Genomic DNA, 20,796 nt, shown 5'->3' with positions numbered 1-20,796 from the left:
GATCTTGCTGCGCTGCGCCCCCTGTTGCTTTGGCGCTCAATTTGGGCTAAGCCTGAAACTCGTTTTACCCAGGAGATAATCCTTGATTGTCTTAGGCTGAATCACTCCTCCCGTATTCTTTGGCTTAAGTATATTCACCATTGGTTTTATCTCTTTTTTAAGATTGATATTTTTCTTGATCCCCAATCTGCTGTTACAATTCCAAAGAAAGACATCAAACAAAGGTTTTTAAGCCATAAGAAAGAATGCCGAGCAAAGATGTCTGAAAAGCTGCATTCCGTGACGACCTACCGGGACTACAATTTTCCTACTGGTTTCCAATTTTACCTATCTGGTGTCACTAGAAATTCCCATCGGTTTGTCCTAACCCGTCTACGTTTGGGAATTGTTCACCATCTTGTTGCATTTCCCAATATGAATTCTCGATCTGATATAGTTTGCCCTTGTGACAATGTTTCCCGCCAGAGCTGTAGTCACTTTTTATTATTCTGTAAATGTTACCATTTCTTTAGAGTTAGATATTTAAAACCCTTTTTTCTGAAATACAATGTTCGTTCTACGAGGAATGCTTCACAGCTCCTTAGTTCCCTAGAAGATCTGGATATTTGCTTCTTCGTAGCAACATATATATTAAAATGTACAGCTGCCAGGAAAGCCATAATTGTCTGATGCTTGGACATTGTGTAGTCCCTATTATGGCCTCCTGTCTGTATATATTTCTTGCACATTGTACAGCTGCCAGGAAAACCGTTGTCTTATGATATCTGCTTTTACACCGGCCTCCTGTCTGTATATTGGTTATTTATTTATCCATGTGTTATATATCTTATGAATAACGAACGTAGTATGTATTATAAATGAATTTAGCTCCACAGGGCAATAGTTGGTACAGTATTTTTTTTTAATATTGGTTATGTCTTGCCCCTAAAATCTATCTTATCATGTTATAATGGTTTTTTAACTGATTGAGTCCTTTTTAAGTTTACCATGTTAAATTCTGTATGTGTTTTTTGCTTATATGGTTTGTTTTACAAATCGAATAAAGCTTTTGAAACTGAAACTGATCACTCTACCTAAACTCCTGTATATGCTCCATAACAAATCATATGAGGTGGCAGAGACGTTCTTCGAAGAGGTTGGCAAGACAGCTAGTCTACTTCTTTGAATAGGTAGATACCACACATTACCCTGTCAACCCTCACCAGGGCCCCTTTGATGGAAAAATTGCCTTCCCAGATATAAAACTCTACTACTGGGCTACTCAGCTACTGGTGGTTAATGGGTGGGCATTTGAAGCCTAACAAGAACCAGCCCTTTAGGCGGACAGACACCATATGAGACCGGGGGACTATCTAAGATACCTGTACAGTGACAGATGCCCCCCCACACCAGAGGCCACCCCAACACAAATGATTATTAGAATTTAGAACAAGACTACCATGAGGTTGGTATGTGCGGAGAAGCGTATATTAGAGATGCCCCTCTTGGAATCGGGAATGCTTTAAGGCCAGCGGTGGCCTACATAAACAAAAAGTGGTGAGGCGGGTAGAGGGTCGCTGGGTTGAGTGTGGGGGGGTATTAATAAAAAAAAGACTTACCTGAAGCTGACACTGGTACAGCGTCAGAGACTCCCTCTGCAATCCCCGCGCTGCTCTAATGCTATTACCAATAGCATCAGATTGGCCTGTGCAGGCTGGTTTAACGCTCACTCAGGCACAAGGAGTACTGTGTAGTACAGCTGGGTTGGAGAAACCTAACTGCACATGTCTGTTTGGCTGGCCTAAGACGGGCGGCCAAACAGACATGCGCACTTACAAGTGCATGCACCACTTGTTCCTCCTCCCTACAGGTTGCCTCAGCCAGGAACTGGAAAATAAAACGATTATAAAATATTGTTTTATTTTTCAGCTGCTGGTTCTGAGCCAATGGGGCGTTGCTCCTTCACCATTGCGGAGGAGCCACCGCTGTTGCATACCTGCAACAGCTAGAGCAACTGAACTAATGTACCAATGGTAAAGGATAGGGATCTCCACGCTGGGGGATGTGTGGGGGTGGCAGGGGGCTCCTACAGTTTGAGAAACTCAGCAACCAATATGAACTGGCCAATAATCAAAGTTACAAATACCACAAATGAACCATGCTCTATCTGGGTATTAGGAGGAACTCAGCGAGGTGACGGATAAAACACCCCTGGAATATCAAATACTAGCAGCCTGCTGCCTAGACATTCGGTGTCCCAAATCTATATACAGAACCCTGCTGAACTACAGCTGCTCCCCACTCACATCACTGAAAGAGACCTAGGCACCTTACATGATGAGGATTGAAATGAGCCATGTCCACATCCAAGGAAAGTAGGAATCAGAGCAGGTTTTCGACTAGTACAGTTGAAAATCCTCCAAATGGGCATACTACACAAGAACCATGTTGCACCACATGGGAAAGAGAGACACAGATAAATCCCTGAGGGGCTGCGGACAGTTGGTAAAGCTACTACATACACTGAGGGGCTGTCAGAGGGTTGGGCACTATTGGAACGAGGTGAGAGGCTGCCTCTTGGAGGTCACCGGGTAAGAAATACCTGTAATCCTGGCACTTGGCTCTCTAGGGAAATGGGATCAATCAATCAAGGTGTTTGTTAAGTGCAACTACTCACCCCAAAGGGTCTCATGGCGCTGGGCGTTCGAAGGTTCCAGTCCATCATGGAGGGGGTCTGTCGAAGATCCAGGTTTTGAGGTTTCTTGCGAAGATCAGGAGCGATGTTGTCTGTCTGAGGTGGAGTGGAAGGTTGTTCCAGTCTCCGGCCATGAGGAAGGAGAAGGAGTGGCCTCCCGATATGGTCTTTCTGGCACGGCGGACCACAGCGTAGGATAGCTGAGCTGATCGTGGAGTCCTTTGGGGTGCGGGAAATTTGAGTCGGCTGTTCAGGTATTCTGGCCCGGTGTCTTGGAGGGCCTTGTGATAGTGGGTTAGCATCTTGAAGGTGACTCTAGCTTCGATGGGGAGCCAGTTAAGTGTGTGCAGGTGCTGGGAGATGTGGCAGTGTCTTGGCAGGTTGAGGACCAGACTTGCAGCAGTTTTTTTGATGTTCTGTAGCTTGTGGGTGAGGTTTTTGTTCCGGCGTAGAGTGTGTTGCCGTAGTCGAGTCTGCTGGTGACCAGGGTTTGAGTGACGGTCTTTCTGTGTTCGAGGGGGATCCATTTGAAGGTCTTACATAGGAGGGGGAGAGTGTGGAAGCAGGAGGACGAGACAGAGTTGATCTTGCGGTCCATTTTGAGCTGAGTCCAGGATGTTACCCTAGTTGCGTGCATGGTCCGTGGGGGTGGGCGGCCTTCCGAGGGCGGGGGACACCAGGTGGTGTTCTGGGCGTCGGAGTTTGGTCCCATGATGAGTACTTCAGTTTTGTTTGTGTTTAGTTGTAGGAAGCTGTTTTTCATCCATTTGGCGACTGCTTCCAAGCCTTCTCGAAAGTTATGTCTGGCGGTGTTGGGTTCGTTGGATAGGGAGAGAATGTGTTGGGTGTCGCGAGCGTATGACACAATGTTGAGTCCGTTGGTTCTGCTGCTCAAAACAACATTTCTCTACCATAATACTTAATATGCGCTATAAGTCGCTAATATGCAAACACCAGAGAGCTGGCCAAAAAGACAAAGGCATGTCACAAAGCACAAATTAGAAACATATCAAATGTATTAATACTTCATTAGCATCTTATTTGTAAAATGAACATATATGACATCCCACGCCACACTCACTCACGCATTCATACCAACAGATTCATGCTCTCGCGTACAACACATCCTGACAGTCAGAAATTCAATCATACTCATACCAACAATACAAAAGATAAGAACAAATGGACCAATTTTAACAGATAGAGATGACCATGATCATAATCTAAACACAGGTAAATAATCCAACATTTAGATAGCGCTAAGTATATCTAAGGTCCTCAAAATACATTCGGGTTTGGGTGATAGCCAGGAGTGTAGATTGTCAATTAGATGTGGTCCATAAACTTGAAACAAGGCGACACGTGTTTCGGTGATCGACCCAGGCGGGTCTCACCTTCCTCAGGGCGAAAGGATCCAGGGGCGTGGTTGTGGGATGAACCTATGATAAAAGCAGACCATCAAGGATACAGTATTTAAATAGAATGTTCATAAGACAATAAGATGATTTCATATCATGGTACAGAAAAAACATGCCATAATAGTCAAAGCTCAGCTTCCAAAGAATAATGTTCCAAGAATCAAGTGGTACCCAGAAGCACACGGAAACAAAGAGTGCACAGAAAAGATAAGTGCAGAGTAACGTCAGATGCATCCACCAGTGTCTCAGGATGAAAAAAAGACGTGAAGAAACAATATTGTGAATAGTGCAGATCGGGAGTAGTCACAGAATTATACCTGACAAACCCGTGAACCAAAACCACAGTGTATCGTAACTAGAAACATAGATACAGGAAAGAAAAGTAAGAAAGCTCAGAAAAGAGTAAGTAATACTGATAATTACCAAACTCAATGGACCAGCTCGAAGGGTCTCTGATTCGTAAAGCAAGAAACTGGGATCAAAGAAGAGTACAAATCTCTAAAAGCAACTCAAGGAATGCAAAAATGAAAAAGAAAGATAAGAGAATCGAATAAACAAATAAACCAAATAAGAGTAAAATCAACTTCTAGTATAGACACGCAGGTCTTACCCTAAATAGTAATACAGGAATCTAAATAAGCGGGGGAGAAGACTTCATTCGGGGTAAGTGCAATATATGTAGAAGGAGGATATGTCGGCCGCTAGTATTAATAAAAGCAAGGTCCCTTTTACTAAAGGAGAAACAGACAAGACACTGGCTAGTCTTATAAAGGCAAAAGAAAGTTTGTAATGGAGATACTAATCAATAAAGAGAAGATAAGAAAAACATGGGCCTCTCAAATGAGAGAACAAGGTAGGGATCAGGTATGCATATCACCTATATGGACATACTAGCCAAATAAATAGCCAAATAATAAAACCTGGGAAGAACAGCGCTACAAAAGGCAAAGCGTAACAAAATCTCAAGAATAGCATGAACTTGTTTTAATTCTTCATTTTGTTTTAGAAAAATATTAATCAGCGCGTTCCTTTATTGTTCTTTTGTTCTAACATGAGATATCGGATTTCAGTCTTAGATATCAGTAAAACAAGCAGGGGGTTGATAACGATGTGTTATTTAATTTCTACTTTTTCATTGATGGGCTTTAAATACGTATTCATGGCGTAATTGTTAATCGAAATGTCTACTTCTTAAGTTTTTCTATTTAGAACAGTTCTCTGTTTGTCATATTCTTATCTCACATCTGCAGTTGAATAAATAGCAACAGATCAACATACTATTCATTATGAAAACTTAAAATATTTTACCAGTTGTCATTTAAATTGCAGAAATCAACAGAACAAATGAAAAACATTCCTACTATTATTCTATCAGTCTCATACAAAGGAGTCAAATTTATTGATGCTTTAAATAAGGTATGTTGTATAGTTCTGAAATACATAATTTTGTTTGTGTGTAATATTCTACACAGTATACATGCTGTTAATTTCTTTTTAATGATACTTATCAGTTATACTTTTATGGGTGAGTATTTTCTACTGTAAATTGGGCGAACTCCTCAAACTAGATGCCTTGTAAATCTAACTAATCCAAAGTACGTGATATATTTTATTTCTAATTGATAAATAACAAATTCATATTTGTTAGTCAATGCCTTATGGTTGATGCATGATTTTACACATGCTTTGTACTTCACTGAGTTAAATGCATTTTCCCTCTGCACTACCGTTTCTATTTCTTTATTGGTTTTGTATTATCAGGCGACTGCAGTTAAAATAGAATCTGTTCTGAGAGGGGTGAGCCTTCATGGTTCCAGTGGGCTACATCCATGCTAGATTTTTTTTATATCCACGTAAAATAATATACATCTAAATGTAGCTGATTTTCCAGAAAATCTGGCATAAAGCCAGCCTACCTGAATCTATGTTAAATACCACGGGTACGGACCAGCTTGGGTAATCACTGCTTGCTATGGCACTTAAGCCAGCAAATAAACTTGCAACGGATGCAACCACAGTAGACCATCCAAGTAAACCAGACCAGGGAATGATGAAAGAACTAAGTTAGCCTATAAAAGAAATGGAAATAGCCCTCCATAGACATATGGAGAGGTACACTTCCCTTTGATAGGCGATATAGATTATTTTCTCCTGTACTTTTTTGCACATTAGACTTGATGTGTTCTTTTGTTCCTTGCAACTGGTTGTCACAGTTAATATGGAGTACCTGAGCATACCTATTTCTCAAGTATTGGGGTACCTTTCATAGATTTACATTCTTGAATCATTCCCCGTCGTTGGAGTGGGAGTCCCACAGTACATAAAAATAGCAATAAATATGCATAACATAGCCATATCATAGGTAGATTAGAACCCGGAAGTAAAAAATCTAGAAGTTAATAGGAAAAAATCTTCCACTTTCATGACTCGTCCTAAGTCATTATATATAGTCCAAAGTACAGCCAATTAGGCAACAGCACCCTCCAGAATGTTCTCCCCAGAGGCTCAGGCTCTCAGATTTTCTACCGCACATCATATGAATGGAGTCTCCCTGAGCTCTGCTCAGTATTTCTCAGGTTTCTTCAGAATTTCCTTCATTCATGATGTCTTCTTCTAAGAATTCTCTCTTTAGACCTTGTGAGTTTTGTGGGAAGCTCTGGCTGTTTTCTGAAGACTCCCACAAGAAATGCATTTACTGCTTGTATCCAGACAACCAGGTGAGAGTCTCCAAAATGTGTAGAACTTTCCCTCCAAAAACTCTGAGGGACAGAGAGGGACGCCTACTTATGTGGCTACAGAAGATTAAGGATCAAGACAACCCTTTATCTGAGGTGGGAAGTGTTTCCTCTGTCAGGACTGCTGCCTCTAGGAAGAGGACTAGCAATACGGAATAAAGTCTCCTGGGGCTAAGGTGTTGAAAAAACAGCACACCTCTAAGAGTGCTAAGTTGCCTTCCACTTCCAAAAAGGCTCCTCCACCTACTAAGGATAAAACTATGCCCTCTACACCCCCGAGAAAGACTGTAAAATCTCAGTTTCTAAACCTGTTTCTGACAGAGATTTACCTAAAAAACGGGGTCCCTCATCGACTAGCTTGACGACTACGTCTTCATCGACGAAGCCTGCCGTAGCCGCGATGACGACGTCTACTGCAACCTTCTTGTCTCCGATGATACTGTTGTCGGCTTATTCACCGTCGAGGCTGGTGTTTGTCTCAGTAAGACCAACCACGTCAGTCACTGCCTTCTCGTAGACAAAGAGATTGAAGTCCACCCTCGACGTCCCTCCGTCGACCAAGAGCAAGAAGACCGCGTTGTCGATTGTCTCATTGACAGCCGCCTCGTTGACAGTTGCCTCGTTGGAGGTTGCCTCGTCTACGCCTTCCTCGTCGGTGGCTACTTCGTCGTCGACACTACTATATTGCTGCACTGATCTTCAAGTTTGGTTGTCATCTACAGCCACAGCATCCTCAAAGACATCAACGGTGCTGTCTACGCCATTGCCTTCGTCGACAACAGCGTCTTCATTGCTTCAAAGGACCGGATCTTCTTTGGAGGTTCTCTCTCCAGTTCACACCCCCCCTAATAGAGTTCCTCTTGTGTTGCCAGAGCAATTACTGGATTATGGGGTAGATGAGGATGACAGATTTTGTACTGTCAGGAGCCCTTCAGGACTCTTCATTAACTATCAAGATGTGGATCAAGAAGAGGACTACTATCCTGATCCTCCAGCCCAGAGCCAAACCCTACAGCACAATTGCCTCTATAACTTCTCAACAATCTACAGTACATGTTAGATGATTATTACCACTGTTTTCCTCCATCTGAATCGGCTTCTTCTGTTCCACCAACACCCGTTCCTCAATCTTCCACAGTGTTGAGGTCACCTAGACCAGTTTCTCTGGTACCTTCGAAGTTGGATCATCAGGAAGCTCACACCACGGATGACAACAGAGAAGGATAATTGGATGATAGATCACTCCTTACTGAATGGGATGACTATTATACAAACGCCGTCTCCTTCGACTCCGGCTCCTGTTGACTCCCCACCAGTGGATATCGGAGATTTTCATGTTCTGATGGAAAGAGCAGCACAATGTTTCCTTCTTCCCATGGAAACAAGGAAAGATGATTGTTTCCTTTACGACTTTAAAGACCAGCCAGGGGAGGAAGTGTGGGCTATCCCTATTATTGACTTTATTTGGCAGGAAGGACAAAGTCATGCAGACTCCTGCCTCCATTCCGGCAGTCCTGCCTCGCCTTGAAAAGAAATACAAGGCAAAGGATAACTCACCAGCTTATCTAATAGGTCAGCCTAAGTCTGATTCAGTTATTGCCCAAGCAGCACAGTGACTAGCACGGAATCCCTCCTCTCCATTATCTGCTCTCTCTGATCGGGATGGGAGACTTCTAGACGCAATTGGAAAAAAGGTTTCAACCATGGCGGCCACTACTGTCCGTGCAGCTAACTCGCTGGCCATCTTAGGCCGCTATGATATGCAGATGTGGTCTGACATCTTCCCCCTACATCGACATGTTACCTGAGCACTCCAAGGCAGAAGCGCTCAAGATCCTCCAGGAGGGAGAATGAATCTCGCCTGAGATTATCGATTCTGCAGTGGATGTTGCGTCTACGGGCTTTCGACAACTGGCGGGGGCAGCTGTCTTGAGGCGACAGGGCTGGTTGAAATCCACATCATTTCGTCAGGAAGTTCAGACAAAAATAATCGACATGCCTTTTGACGGCGAGTCTCTTTTTGGTCAGCATATCGATGAAGCCCTACAAGCCAATAAAAAAGATACAGAGACAGCAAGATCTCTCTCTGTACTCTTCAGTTTCAGAAGCTGCCTTTTCGTGGCACCAGAGGCTGTAGATACTTCTACAGTCGAGGAGGCTATATACAGTCAAGGCAATACCAGTCCTACCAGTGTAACCAACTTTACTCCTCACAACGACAACAATCCTTCAGACATCAGCGAACTACATCTTATGCACAAAACAGAAATAAGTCATCTTACCGCGGATGGACTTCATCCAAGAACAGTGACAACTGCCACCTGCTCTACCGCTCAATCCTACAAAAGTTGGAGGAAGAATGTCCCATTTTTACTCAACCTGGCATGCTATAACAACAGACAAATGGGTCTTTCACATTGTGGCCAGAGACCACATTCTGGAGTTTACCAAACTTACTCCAAATTCTCCTCCCATAGGCCCGCCTCAAGCACATCTTACAGAGCTTTTCTCCCAAATAAATTTGATGATAAAAAAGGAGCGAACAAAGTGGTTCCAAAACTTCAAAGAGGTACCTGTTTCTATTCCAGATTGTTTCTAATAAAAAAGGAATCTGGAGAATGGCGCCCCATCTTAGATCTTCATTCCCTAAACAAATATCTCAAAAAACAATCCTTCCGGATGTTGACTTTATAGGAAGTCCTTCAACTCCTCTCGGCGGGGGATTACATGACCACCCTCGACCTCCAAGATGCTTACTTTCATGTACCAGACACAGAAGTTCTTGAGATTCAGAGTGGCTGGCAGGGTCTTCCAGTTCAAGGTCCTTCCCTTAGCACTACTTTCTGCGCCCCAGTTTTTCTCCAAAGTTTTGGCATCGGTGGTTGCACACCTTCAATCAGAAGGAATCCAAGTTTTTCCTTATTTAGACGACTGCCCTATCAAGGCGAATTCCTTAGCAGTCGCAAACGTCCATACTCCGAAACTTCTGTCCCTTTTCCAGAGTCTGGGTCTCTCCATCAATCTGGGCAAGTCTCAACTCGTCCAGTCACAAACAAGAACATTGTTAGGAGCCACCATAGACACTCTACGGACTCAAGCCTTTGTCTCAAACAAAAGGCAGCAAAAGCTGTGCAAGCTGGCCCAACTACTTTGATCAAAAAAGTATGTTTCTGTCCGACAGTTCAAGTCACTTCTAGGGATGTATGACGGTACAACGCGTACCGTCACAATGCATACCTTTACCGCACGGCCGTGACAACGCAAGTCGTTACCACGACTTGCGTTGGGGGCGCGGATTTCGAATAGTATAATTTACTATTCTAACACCAGTCCCCGTGGACCCTAGGGAAGGTGTTGGGATAGTAAATTAACTATTTGTAATCCTTTAGCGCCCTCCAGCGCAAGTCGTGGTAACGACTTGCGTTGTCACGGCCGCGTGGTAAAGGTACCGCGTTGTAAAAACATTGTGGTAAACGATGTTTACCCACTTCTAGGGATGCTATCATCCTGCATTCCCTTAGTCCCCAACTGTCGAGTCAACATGATATCCCTGCAAGAGGAGCTCAACAACCAATGGCTACAGGTCTCAGGGTCCTTCGACGATCTCATCCGCATCACTCCCAGATACGGAAGGCGTTGCTCTGGTGGACTTGCATGAGGAACCTGGCAGCAGCCTTTCATTCCTGGTGGAAGCTCCAAGTTACGTCATCACCACGGACGCCTCCCTCGAAGGGGGGGGGAGCGCACCTTCAAGAGCTAACAGTCAACGGCAAATGGGATGCTCACTGAAGGACTTGGCATATCAACCTTTTAGAGTTGTTAGCGATCTTCCCGGCCCTAAAATCTTTTCGCACCATCATTCTAGGAGCATCAGTGTTGATCCGGACGGACAACACAACAAGTATGCACCACCTAAACAAACAGGGATGGACAAGCCCAGCAAATTTGGGATTGGGCGATCCAACACCAAATAACTCTGTCAGCAGTCCATGTTCTGGGTGTGTCCAACATCCTAGCGGACTCCCTCAGCAGGTCGACAGTGTCCAATCACGAGTGGGACCTCCATCAAACAAAATTGGATTGGATATTTCAGAAGTGAGGTCGACCCGATCTGGACTTGTTCGCGACCAGTCTGAACCGCAAATGCCCGTTCTACGCAAGTTGGCTTCCCCAACAAGACTCTTGCGGGAATGCATTTTTGATGAATTGGTCACAAATCTATGCCTAAGCTTTTCCACCGATGGTGTTGGTTCCCAGGGTTCTCCGGAAAATGAAGAAGGAGCCTTGTCGCCTGTTCCTACTAGCTCCCAGGTGGCCTCGCCAGTTCTGGTTTACCGAACTCCTCCTTCTATCCAAATGCGATCCCATTCAGTTGCAACCAATACCGAATCTCCTATCCATCCGTAATGGGCAGATCTGGCATCCGGATCCGGCATCTCTGCGTTTAGCAGCCTGGCGCCTGAACACCTTGAATTTGCCCATCTAGACATTCCTTCAGAGTGTAGGGAGGTCGTAGCTAATGCTAGAGCGCCCTCCACAATTAAAACCTACATGCTCAAATGGAAGCGTTTTTGCCTCTAGTGTCAAGGCGCCAACATTCACCCAATACGAGCAAAACCGCAACAACTATTGCCTTTCTTTTTACATTTGGCAAAGTCAGGCCTTTCCCATTCTACCCTTAAAGTATTCTTAGCGGCTATCTCAAGATTCCGACAAGATGGTACAGATTCTCTTTACTGTTCTCGGATCATTCAACAATTCTTCAAAGGACTGTTTCGTATGTTTCCTCCAATCTGCCTCCGCCCTGGCATGTTAACATTGTTCTGTCACAACTCATGCGACACCCCTTCGAACCTATTCATAGAGCTGATTTGAAGTTTGTATCGTGGAAGATGTCTCGGCTGTTAGCTCTCACATCAGCCAGGCGTGTCAGTGATATTTAAGCCTTCACTATCAAACCGCCCTTTCTTCAATTCACCAGGTAGTCGGTAGTGCTCCGCGCTAACGCCAATTTTGTGCCTGAAGTGCCTTCTGATTTCCACCTCAATGAACATGTTATTTTAAAGACTTTTTTTCCTGATCCTCAATCACCTGCAGAGAAGGTTTTACATACCCTTGATGTCAAAAGATGTCTAAAATTTTACTTGCAAAGGACATCCTCAATACGAAAATCTGATCAGCTTTTCATTGCATATAGAAAGATGCGTTAGGGGCACCCAATCACCAAACCGCTATAGCTCGTTGGATTTCTGCTGCAATCTCTTTTTGTTATCAGCAGGCGGGTAGACCGCTGCACGCAACTCCGAGAGCACATTCTACTAGAGCAATCTTTGTCTACTGGTCTCTTTGCTGGTGTGCCTCTTCATCAAATCTGTAGAGCTGCAAAATGGTCCAGCAGGCACACTTTTACGAAGCACTACTGTCTGAAAGCTGCAAGCAATGCAGACACGTCTGTGGGATAAGCGGTCCTCCGTAATCTTTCCTCCTCCTCTTTGATGCTTTCTTATATACATATTGTTTATGAATATATATATATATATATATTACCTACTGGCGGTCGCCAGTAGGTATATATAGTTAGGATTTTTTCCCTATGGGATTTCTGAAAATTCTATGTCTAATAACTTTGGCGTTTGTGGACGGAATCGGCTGAAATTTTCAGGAAAATGGCACATTTTGTTTCTGAGCAGCTCCTGGAAATTTGGGGGGGGGGTTTGTCAAGGGGGGGCCGAGAAAAAAGGGGGGTCCCAAAACGCGTTTTTACCATGTTAATTTCCATAGGGCGGTTGGACTCACTTTTAGCCCGAACGGCTGAATGGATTTCCACGAAACTTGGCAAAATTGTAGGGACTGTTAGCCCGATGTGCCTTTGCTAGGTCTCAATATATGTGCTTCAGTGGATTTTGAGAAATTAACGTTTAAATCAAGATATATATCTGTAACAGCGCTCCGGGCAGCGATCCGGTTAGCGAACTTTTCGCGTATCGGAACTTTGCGATGCGAAGCTGATTGGCCCTCCGGTGTCTGTCAACATTCTAAACAGTCCGGAGCGGCCGCCATCTTGTCTCTCGGTAGGATCGAGAGACAAGAGGAGGCCAAAACAAAGGGGGAAATGAAGGAAAGGGGGCAAGGTAGACCCCTTCTGACCCCCTAGGATTGATGAGGGGGATATTATAGAGCCACGCGGGGCCCCAAAAAAAAAAAAAAAAATCCGATTTTTTCGCCGTAGAGACGCGTCTTGGTAAGCGAACCGGGCAGCTAACCGGGCAGCTAACCGGGAAGCTAACCGGCAGTGTAACGGGAGTCTGAGGAGTAGCTGATTGGCTGTCAACATTGTAAACAGTCCGGAGCGGCCGCCATCTTGTCTCTCGGTAGGATCAAGAGACAAGAGGAGACCAAAACAAAGGGGGAAATGAAGGAAAGAGGGCAAGGTAGACCCCTTCTGACCCCATAGGATTGATGAGGGGTATATTATAAAACCACGCGGGGCCCAAAAAAAAAAAAAAAATCCTGAGGAGTAGCTGATTGGCTGTCAACATTGTAAACAGTCCAGAGCGGCCGCCATCTTGTCTCTCGGTAGGATCGAGAGACAAGAGGTGGAAAAAAAAAAGGTGTAAATGAATGAAAGGGGTAAGGCAGACCCCTCCTGAACCCCTAAGATTGATGAGGGGGCTATTAAAGTTCCCTGCGGGGCAAAAGAAAAAAAATTGCGATTTTTCGCGGTAAAGGTGCTTCCTGGTACGTTAACCGGGCAGCTAACCGGCAGCGTAACGGGAGTCCGACATATTGTGTTTTTTGAACGTTTGTGATATGTGCACGTGTGGATTTTGTCTAATTAAGGTTAAAAAAAAATATATATATCTTTAAGCGTGTTCTGGCGCGCTTACGTTTTGGGTTTGGTTTGCGCTGCAGAGACGATACGTCACGGTTATGCGATGCATCATGAGGCGTCTCACGGGCTACGTGATACGTCACTTAATAAAGAATATATTTTACAGCTATAGATATTAGCTTTTAAAAAACCAATGAAATTCACAGAAAAAACCATAGGTTATAGACCATATATAGTTAGGAATTTGCATTTACAAAACCTTGAAAATTCACTGAAAAAACCATAGGTTATAGACCATATATAGTTAGGGATTAGCATTTAAAAAACCTTATTTTATTTGCACAAAACCATTGAAATTCCATATATAGTTAGTTGCACTAACTATATATCGCGGACCCGCAATCCACTGCTAATGATGTCACATATTACATCATTCATGACATGGTCAGTGACATCACTGATGACATCACTGATGACATCTCAAATGACATCACTGATGACATCACTGATGACATCTCAAATGACATCACTGATGACATCACTGACATCTCATTTGACATTACTGATTACATCACTGATGATATCATTTATGTGATAATACATCTTCAGACTCTAATATAACCTTAGATACACTCAGTGTAAACAGGCACTCACAGACTGTCACACATCCATGGAGTTACTCACACACCTAGTCAGTCATGCAAAGAATCAATCACATCTCCATTTCCTCAACTATACAGTTATACACACCTTACTTATTCAAACATATAGTAACACATATTTACTCTCTTATACAATCCTTGATACAAGTTCACAATGATTCATACAGCCACTCACACATTCACTGGCTCTTATGTTCAGTTATTTATATATGTCAACTCTCACATGGAGTGTGTTTTACATATGTACTTACTTTGACATGTAGCACTGAGATATCCATTCACTCACCAATATACTCATGCACACAGTCAACTGTCCATACAGCTGTTTCTACATGCACTTTTGAACCCATACACCTAGGGAATCAACTGCTCACACATCTATGCACAGAGTTATACACCTCCCAGCCACCCACACACATACTCAGTCTCCCATACAAATACTTGGGCAACCATTCAATAACCCATATAGTTACTGATATAGCTACTGATTTAAACATGCAGCAGTTTACAGAACAACATAAATAATGATTGCCAAATTAAGACACTTTAATCACTAACCCATACACTCAGTGAGACACATTTAATCATTCTCTCATACAGTCAGTCATGCACCTACTAAATCCTTCATCCAGACACTTATACATCCACTCATTCTTCAATATGTAAGACATATTTTAACTTTACAGAAACATACAGTCACTGGGTGTTGTCATCAGTGATGTCATCAGTGATGTCATCAGTGATGTCATTTGAGATGTCATCAGTGATGTCCCTGACCATGTCATGAATGATGTAATATGTGACATCATTAGCAGTGGATTGCGGGTCCGCGATATATAGTTAGTGCAACTAACTATATATGGAATTTCAATGGTTTTGTGCAAATAAAATAAGGTTTTTTAAATGCTAATCCCTAACTATATATGGTCTATAACCTATGGTTTTTTCAGTGAATTTTCAAGGTTTTGTAAATGCAAATTCCTAACTATATATGGTCTATAACCTATGGTTTTTTCTGTGAATATATATATATATATATATATATATATGCTTATATATATTTACATATTTATCTGGAGTATATATATATATATATATATATATATATATATATATCAATCATCCATTTCAATAGGGGGAATGAACATACATTTTCCTCAACGACCGGAGCCTCTATCACCATCAGAGGAAAATTTGGGTCATCTTCAATGTAACTGCGTGTCAAGAAGTCATGCGCCGTTGCAAAAACATTCCAACGTCCCATTATTCCATGTATCACTGCGAAGGCCATAATCCCGCCGCCAGAACAGAGCAAGTCATGAACCACTAAGGGGCTCATCAGCTGGTTATAATCTGCGTTGGGAGACACCTTACTGCAGAGACACAAATCCAGGGCCCAGTCGAAATCGCAGCTCAGGCAATGGAAGACAAGTTGAACGCATGTGAAAAAGGAAAATTGAAACTATAATCCATAAGCTGCACTCAATGTAGCCAGAGGCAGCGCTCCGTAATAACGAAGCATTCGGTTGCGGAGCAGCAACAGCCGAGAAATATTTTTCGTGTGCTGCAGGATGTGCATCCATATTTAAGTAAACAAATTAATAGAAGCACACCGGCAACTAATGTGAGTATTAAGGGGAATCCACCAAAGGAAAAAATCTAATGAAAAAATGCAGAGAAGACACCAAATATAGTTTGAAAAGAAGTCACAAGGCCACTGCTTCTAACTTTAAAAAAGTAAGGTAACCCCGTAGTCAAGGACGCATTAAAGTACTCTGAATTAACTCCCCAAAATACAGAGGCACATCTGTATTTAATAAATCATACACTTCTGTGCGGGTGTTTGCTACATGAAGGAGAAATGTTTCTCTAGCAGATGTGAGAGCGACCTCTTTTTGAGACAATAGCGCTCTTATACGACTCACTTGGTTGACTCTTCTTTCAAGGTCGGAATCGACGGCCAGATGGAAACATCCAGCTTTCATGCAGAGGAGTAAACAAAACTTTTTTATAGCAAACCACACGCTCAGTTACCGTAATCATGTAACTGATGCCTGGTAACATTCCACAACAATCTGGATTATTTCAAATTTAGTAACTCACATTTCCAGTAAACTGAACGTTGGTATGATAGCAGGTGTTGCCGTGCCTTTCAAAACTCACACCAAATTAGGCGCATCTTGATTACAAGAGCCATGCAATTGTATGTGTCTACAAATTAAGGAGTGATGTGGTGCTATTGTGCAATCCTCTCCATTCACATACACTTCTTTTCCCTCCCTCAGACACTATATGTACATGATAATAACCAAGCTTCATGGAGATAAGCGCTGCCTAAACATCCATAACTGCCTATAGCATAGTATTACATGCAAACCTCAAACTTAAACCGGCTAAAAAGTAACGTTATAATGCCGTGGATAAGCCACACAGCTGAATCGGATTTCCAATGAGTGACCACTTGTAACCATTCTCATAGCGCACCCTGTGCTCTGATTTGACAGTGAGAGAGTGGTCGCACCACAGTTTGTACTGCTAATCATTTTCAGCATACGCTATGAATACGCTTTCACGTTACACTTCGCATGAAAGCTTCCGTGTGACATCATGTAAGGCGCCCAGTACTCAAAGACGCGAATGTTTTTAATTGTTTAAAAACATATATTTATGTATTTATTGAACATACTAACAAAACACATTAGCTAGGATAATTATGAAAAAAAATTTTTTTAATTCCAATAGTCCTACATTACTTTTAAAAGCAATTACACCAATCGCGGTGAAACGTCATGCGTACTCGCATCCTAAGAACACCGTAATAACAGCGTAACCGTACGCAAAGCCATGTGACTTTAAAAGAAGAAATTTGATTGGTCCATAACACTTCCTATTACAACTGTTAAAACTTCCGTCCCATTTTAATAATTCTACATTGACTTTCTAAAAAGAAGCATCTCTTCTGAGAATCTTGTCAAATAGAACAAAGTTTACCATAATACCAGCAATGGTCTCATCTTCCAGCCATTCTTCAGAAGACTATTTCATTCCTAAAGAACCTCCAAAGAAGAGGAAAGAAGCTCTAATTTGGCAGTTTTTTACTTTTCCAGAAGGGCAAAAAAAGGTTAATGCTCAAAGTAACCTGTAACATTTTCCAAACTCTTTCAAGGGGTCATCCATCTCAAAAATACTCCTTTAGCACAGCAAATATGGAGCGACACGTGAAGAACTTACACCCTAACAACTTTGCTCGAGTTGCAACACAGAAGTTGAAGGACAACCCACCTGCTACTGAACCAAGCACATCAACTGCTGCGCCAGCATTTTCAGAAAACAGTCCACACACACAAATTCATCCTGATTTTGCTCAAGTTATAATTCTATACATTTATTGCAATAAACTTTTGTGTTATGGGAAACAGTCTATTGACCTGATAAAACGCAGGCGCATCACTGTCCTCAACATTACTTTTTTTCCCATTCTTTTCTTCCTGTTGGACACTTCCAAGCCCCCCATTATAGAAAAAAATTGCCCCCAGGGAGCTAATTAGGAATAAAACTAACTTCTAGTTTTTTTTTCCTTTTCCACCGCGTACGAGTACAATACGCGTACAATGCGTTTTTTTATTTAAAAAAATAATAATAATTTTGCGCTTAAACATCCATGTGAGACCCCCTGAGCAGGCCTAGAGGGTCAACACGTTTCTACCCTACCCCCTTTCCTTATTTTTCAACTTTATTTTACTGTTTTCTTGTGACTTGGTGCTACCGAGGCACAAGATGGCTGCCAACACTTTCTGGTTTGGAGTGTTAACAAACAGTTGACATCCAATCAGCATGCAGCCCGTGCTCGTAATTGTACGGATTTCCATACGCGTGCTGTACTTGGTCTCTAGATATCGCTATGATTTTACTTTTGATTTTCTCAGGAACTACTGAATGGATTTACACCACTTAACAAAAAGCACTTTCTACGAACCAAACTCTACCTCTCTGCCAAATTTGGTGTAATTCCGTTCAGCCGTTCGGGCTGTAGCCCTGGCTAAAGGTCCCTTTGGAAAATTGCATTGGGAAAACACGTTTTGGGACACCCCTTTTTTCTCGGCCCCCGCTTGACGAATCACCCCCAAACTTTCAGGGAAGGAGCGAAACCGAGCAGGTCATTTTCTTGGAGAAATTTGCGAAGATTCGTTAACCGGCGCCAAAGTTATTCCAAATAGAATGTTGTGGATTTCCTATGGAAACTAGGTCCTAACTATAACTATCTACTGGCGACTGCCAGTAGGTAATATATATATATATATATATATATATATATAGATCAATTTCTGTTTCCCAGGTTGAAAATACGGACCACCACACGGCTTGCAGAGTGTTTACAGCAAACGTTTATTATCCATTTCGCAGTTCAGGTAGGCATGACGCGTTTCGGGCAGGGACTGCCCTTCATCACATGCCGGACATGCAGTAGTGTTCACTTTAAATAGAGCACACACTCATTTTTTTCTTTCATGATAACACCACGTGTTCTAGTGGTAAACATAGAGAATAGACTTCTAATGTGAGGTGTTTTACATGTGCACAAAATTGGTAGCTTTGCGAAGACGGCTTTAAACACTTAGCAGCATATTTTACTGAGCACTTAAAAAGAAATTTTCAATTTTGTTCCAATAACAACGAACATTTATGACCGCATGAATGCGTTTTGGTTTGTGCAAAATAAGCTAGCAGCATGATATTATAAAAACAGTACAACTAGAAAAAATATATATATACACATACAGCAATTCAATACATGACACCAATGCACCAAATAAATAACATATAAATATGTTAAAATTGTATAAAAGACCATATATAAAAAGTCAATTAATAATTATGTTGCATAAATAAATAAATATTATGCTTAAAATAAATGTGCAAATGGCAATATGTTTCACCTCCACGGAAATTACTGTAGTATTAGTGTATCTAGCTGTGAATTCATACTCAAGCTGTCTCGCTGAAATGAAATGCCATAATGTCACGTTGCCTTATATATGAACATACATCATTTAAAGTGCTAGTGCTGTACTGGTTAAAGATGGATAGTGACACTATCCTTAGCCCCTGATGCATCCTAGGAGGATTGGACGACCTAGTATTGCAAAAACGCAATCCCAATTATAAAGTGGTAAGTGATATAGGTGCAACCAAAAAATGTGGGAGGTTTAAAAAGTGATAATGGAGAGAGATAAAATTACAGGTTTAAAGGAAGAAGCTCATGGACACTCGTCAATTTGTCATCAAATCACATATTTTAGCTGTTAATAGTTACTGGTAAGGAATGGCTACAAACAACACGACCAACAGAATACAGAGATGGGGTACAGGACAGAATACCGTAGGTGGAATTATAGAAAGGTATGCATATCCTCCCTATCATTAAGGCTGTTAGGATGCTTGCTGTTGAGATTAAGAATGTATCTTGTCTCTAACTGCCTTAAAGCCTTGTCCCTGTCCCCACCTCGCTTTAGTAACGGTGCCTGATCAATTACAAAATAAGTAAGACAATTCACGTCTTTGTTGTGACTTATTTTAAAATGTCTGGCTACCGGGTAAGCCGGGTCACTGTTGATGATGGCACGGATGTGCTGCAGGATACGCATATATACAGGATTTTTCGTACTGCCTACATAGCGTAGGCCGCATGTGCAAGTGAGAACGTATATGGCGTACTCAGTGCGGCAGTCATATTTACCCCTAATAGACAATTCTTTAGTTTTAAAAGGGGTCCTATATGTGGCAGTGTTGGCTCCAAAGTTGCATGCCCTACAAGTTGCACATTTGCGAAAACCGTTACTTGTGGGCATCCACGTTTGAATACTAGTAGACCCAGTAGGAATCTCTTTAGATAAGAGATTAGCCATATTTTTGGATTTTCTGAATGTCACGCTAGGGTGTTCAGGTAGCATGGTTTTCAGAATAGGGTCAGTTAAAACTATGGGCCAATTTTTGTTCATGATGTTACGTATTTTGCGTTCCTGTCTACAATAAGTGGTGATAAGTCTAGGTGAACTATTCTCATCTGCTGTGCAGGTATCTGGCTCATTGGTGCTCGGTAACAAGGCAGTTCTAGGTCTTTCGTTCGTTTTAGCCATGGCTTTGTTAAGAATTTCTTCACTGTACCCTCTCTGTCGCATACGTTCTAAACATGATTGACTACAGACATCGAATTGCTCCGACCTGCTGCAAATGCGTTTAAGACGTAACAATTCCCCATAGGGTATGCTAGCTATTAAGTGACGCGGGTGCGCACTCGATGCATGTAATATTGCATTTCCAGCGGATGGTTTTCTGTATGCTGTGGTAGTCAGTGTCTCATCAGTTATCTGTATATGGACATCCAAAAATTCTAGCATAGTGGCACTTATGTTTGAAGTGAAGTGTAGGTTAAACTCATTAATATTCAACAAGTCAACAAACTCCTGTGCACTTT

General features: G+C 42.3%; 1 protein-coding gene across 1 annotated transcript in view; it reads left to right on the top strand.

Moving 5' to 3' along the window:
- The window catches only part of ANKS1B (ankyrin repeat and sterile alpha motif domain containing 1B), a 523,840-nt gene that overhangs the window by 322,223 nt on the left and 180,821 nt on the right, over nucleotides 1-20,796 (top strand). Inside the window, exon 6 of the mRNA XM_086918031.1 lies at nucleotides 5,422-5,508. Within this exon, the coding sequence (XP_086774157.1) occupies nucleotides 5,422-5,508 (87 nt within the window). The remainder of the gene's footprint in view (nucleotides 1-5,421; nucleotides 5,509-20,796) is intronic.

Source organism: Lissotriton vulgaris, chromosome 1_1 (genome assembly GCF_964263255.1).
Source record: "Lissotriton vulgaris chromosome 1_1, aLisVul1.2, whole genome shotgun sequence".
Taxonomy (NCBI): domain Eukaryota; kingdom Metazoa; phylum Chordata; class Amphibia; order Caudata; family Salamandridae; genus Lissotriton; species Lissotriton vulgaris.
This window is presented reverse-complemented; position numbering and strand designations above follow the sequence as displayed.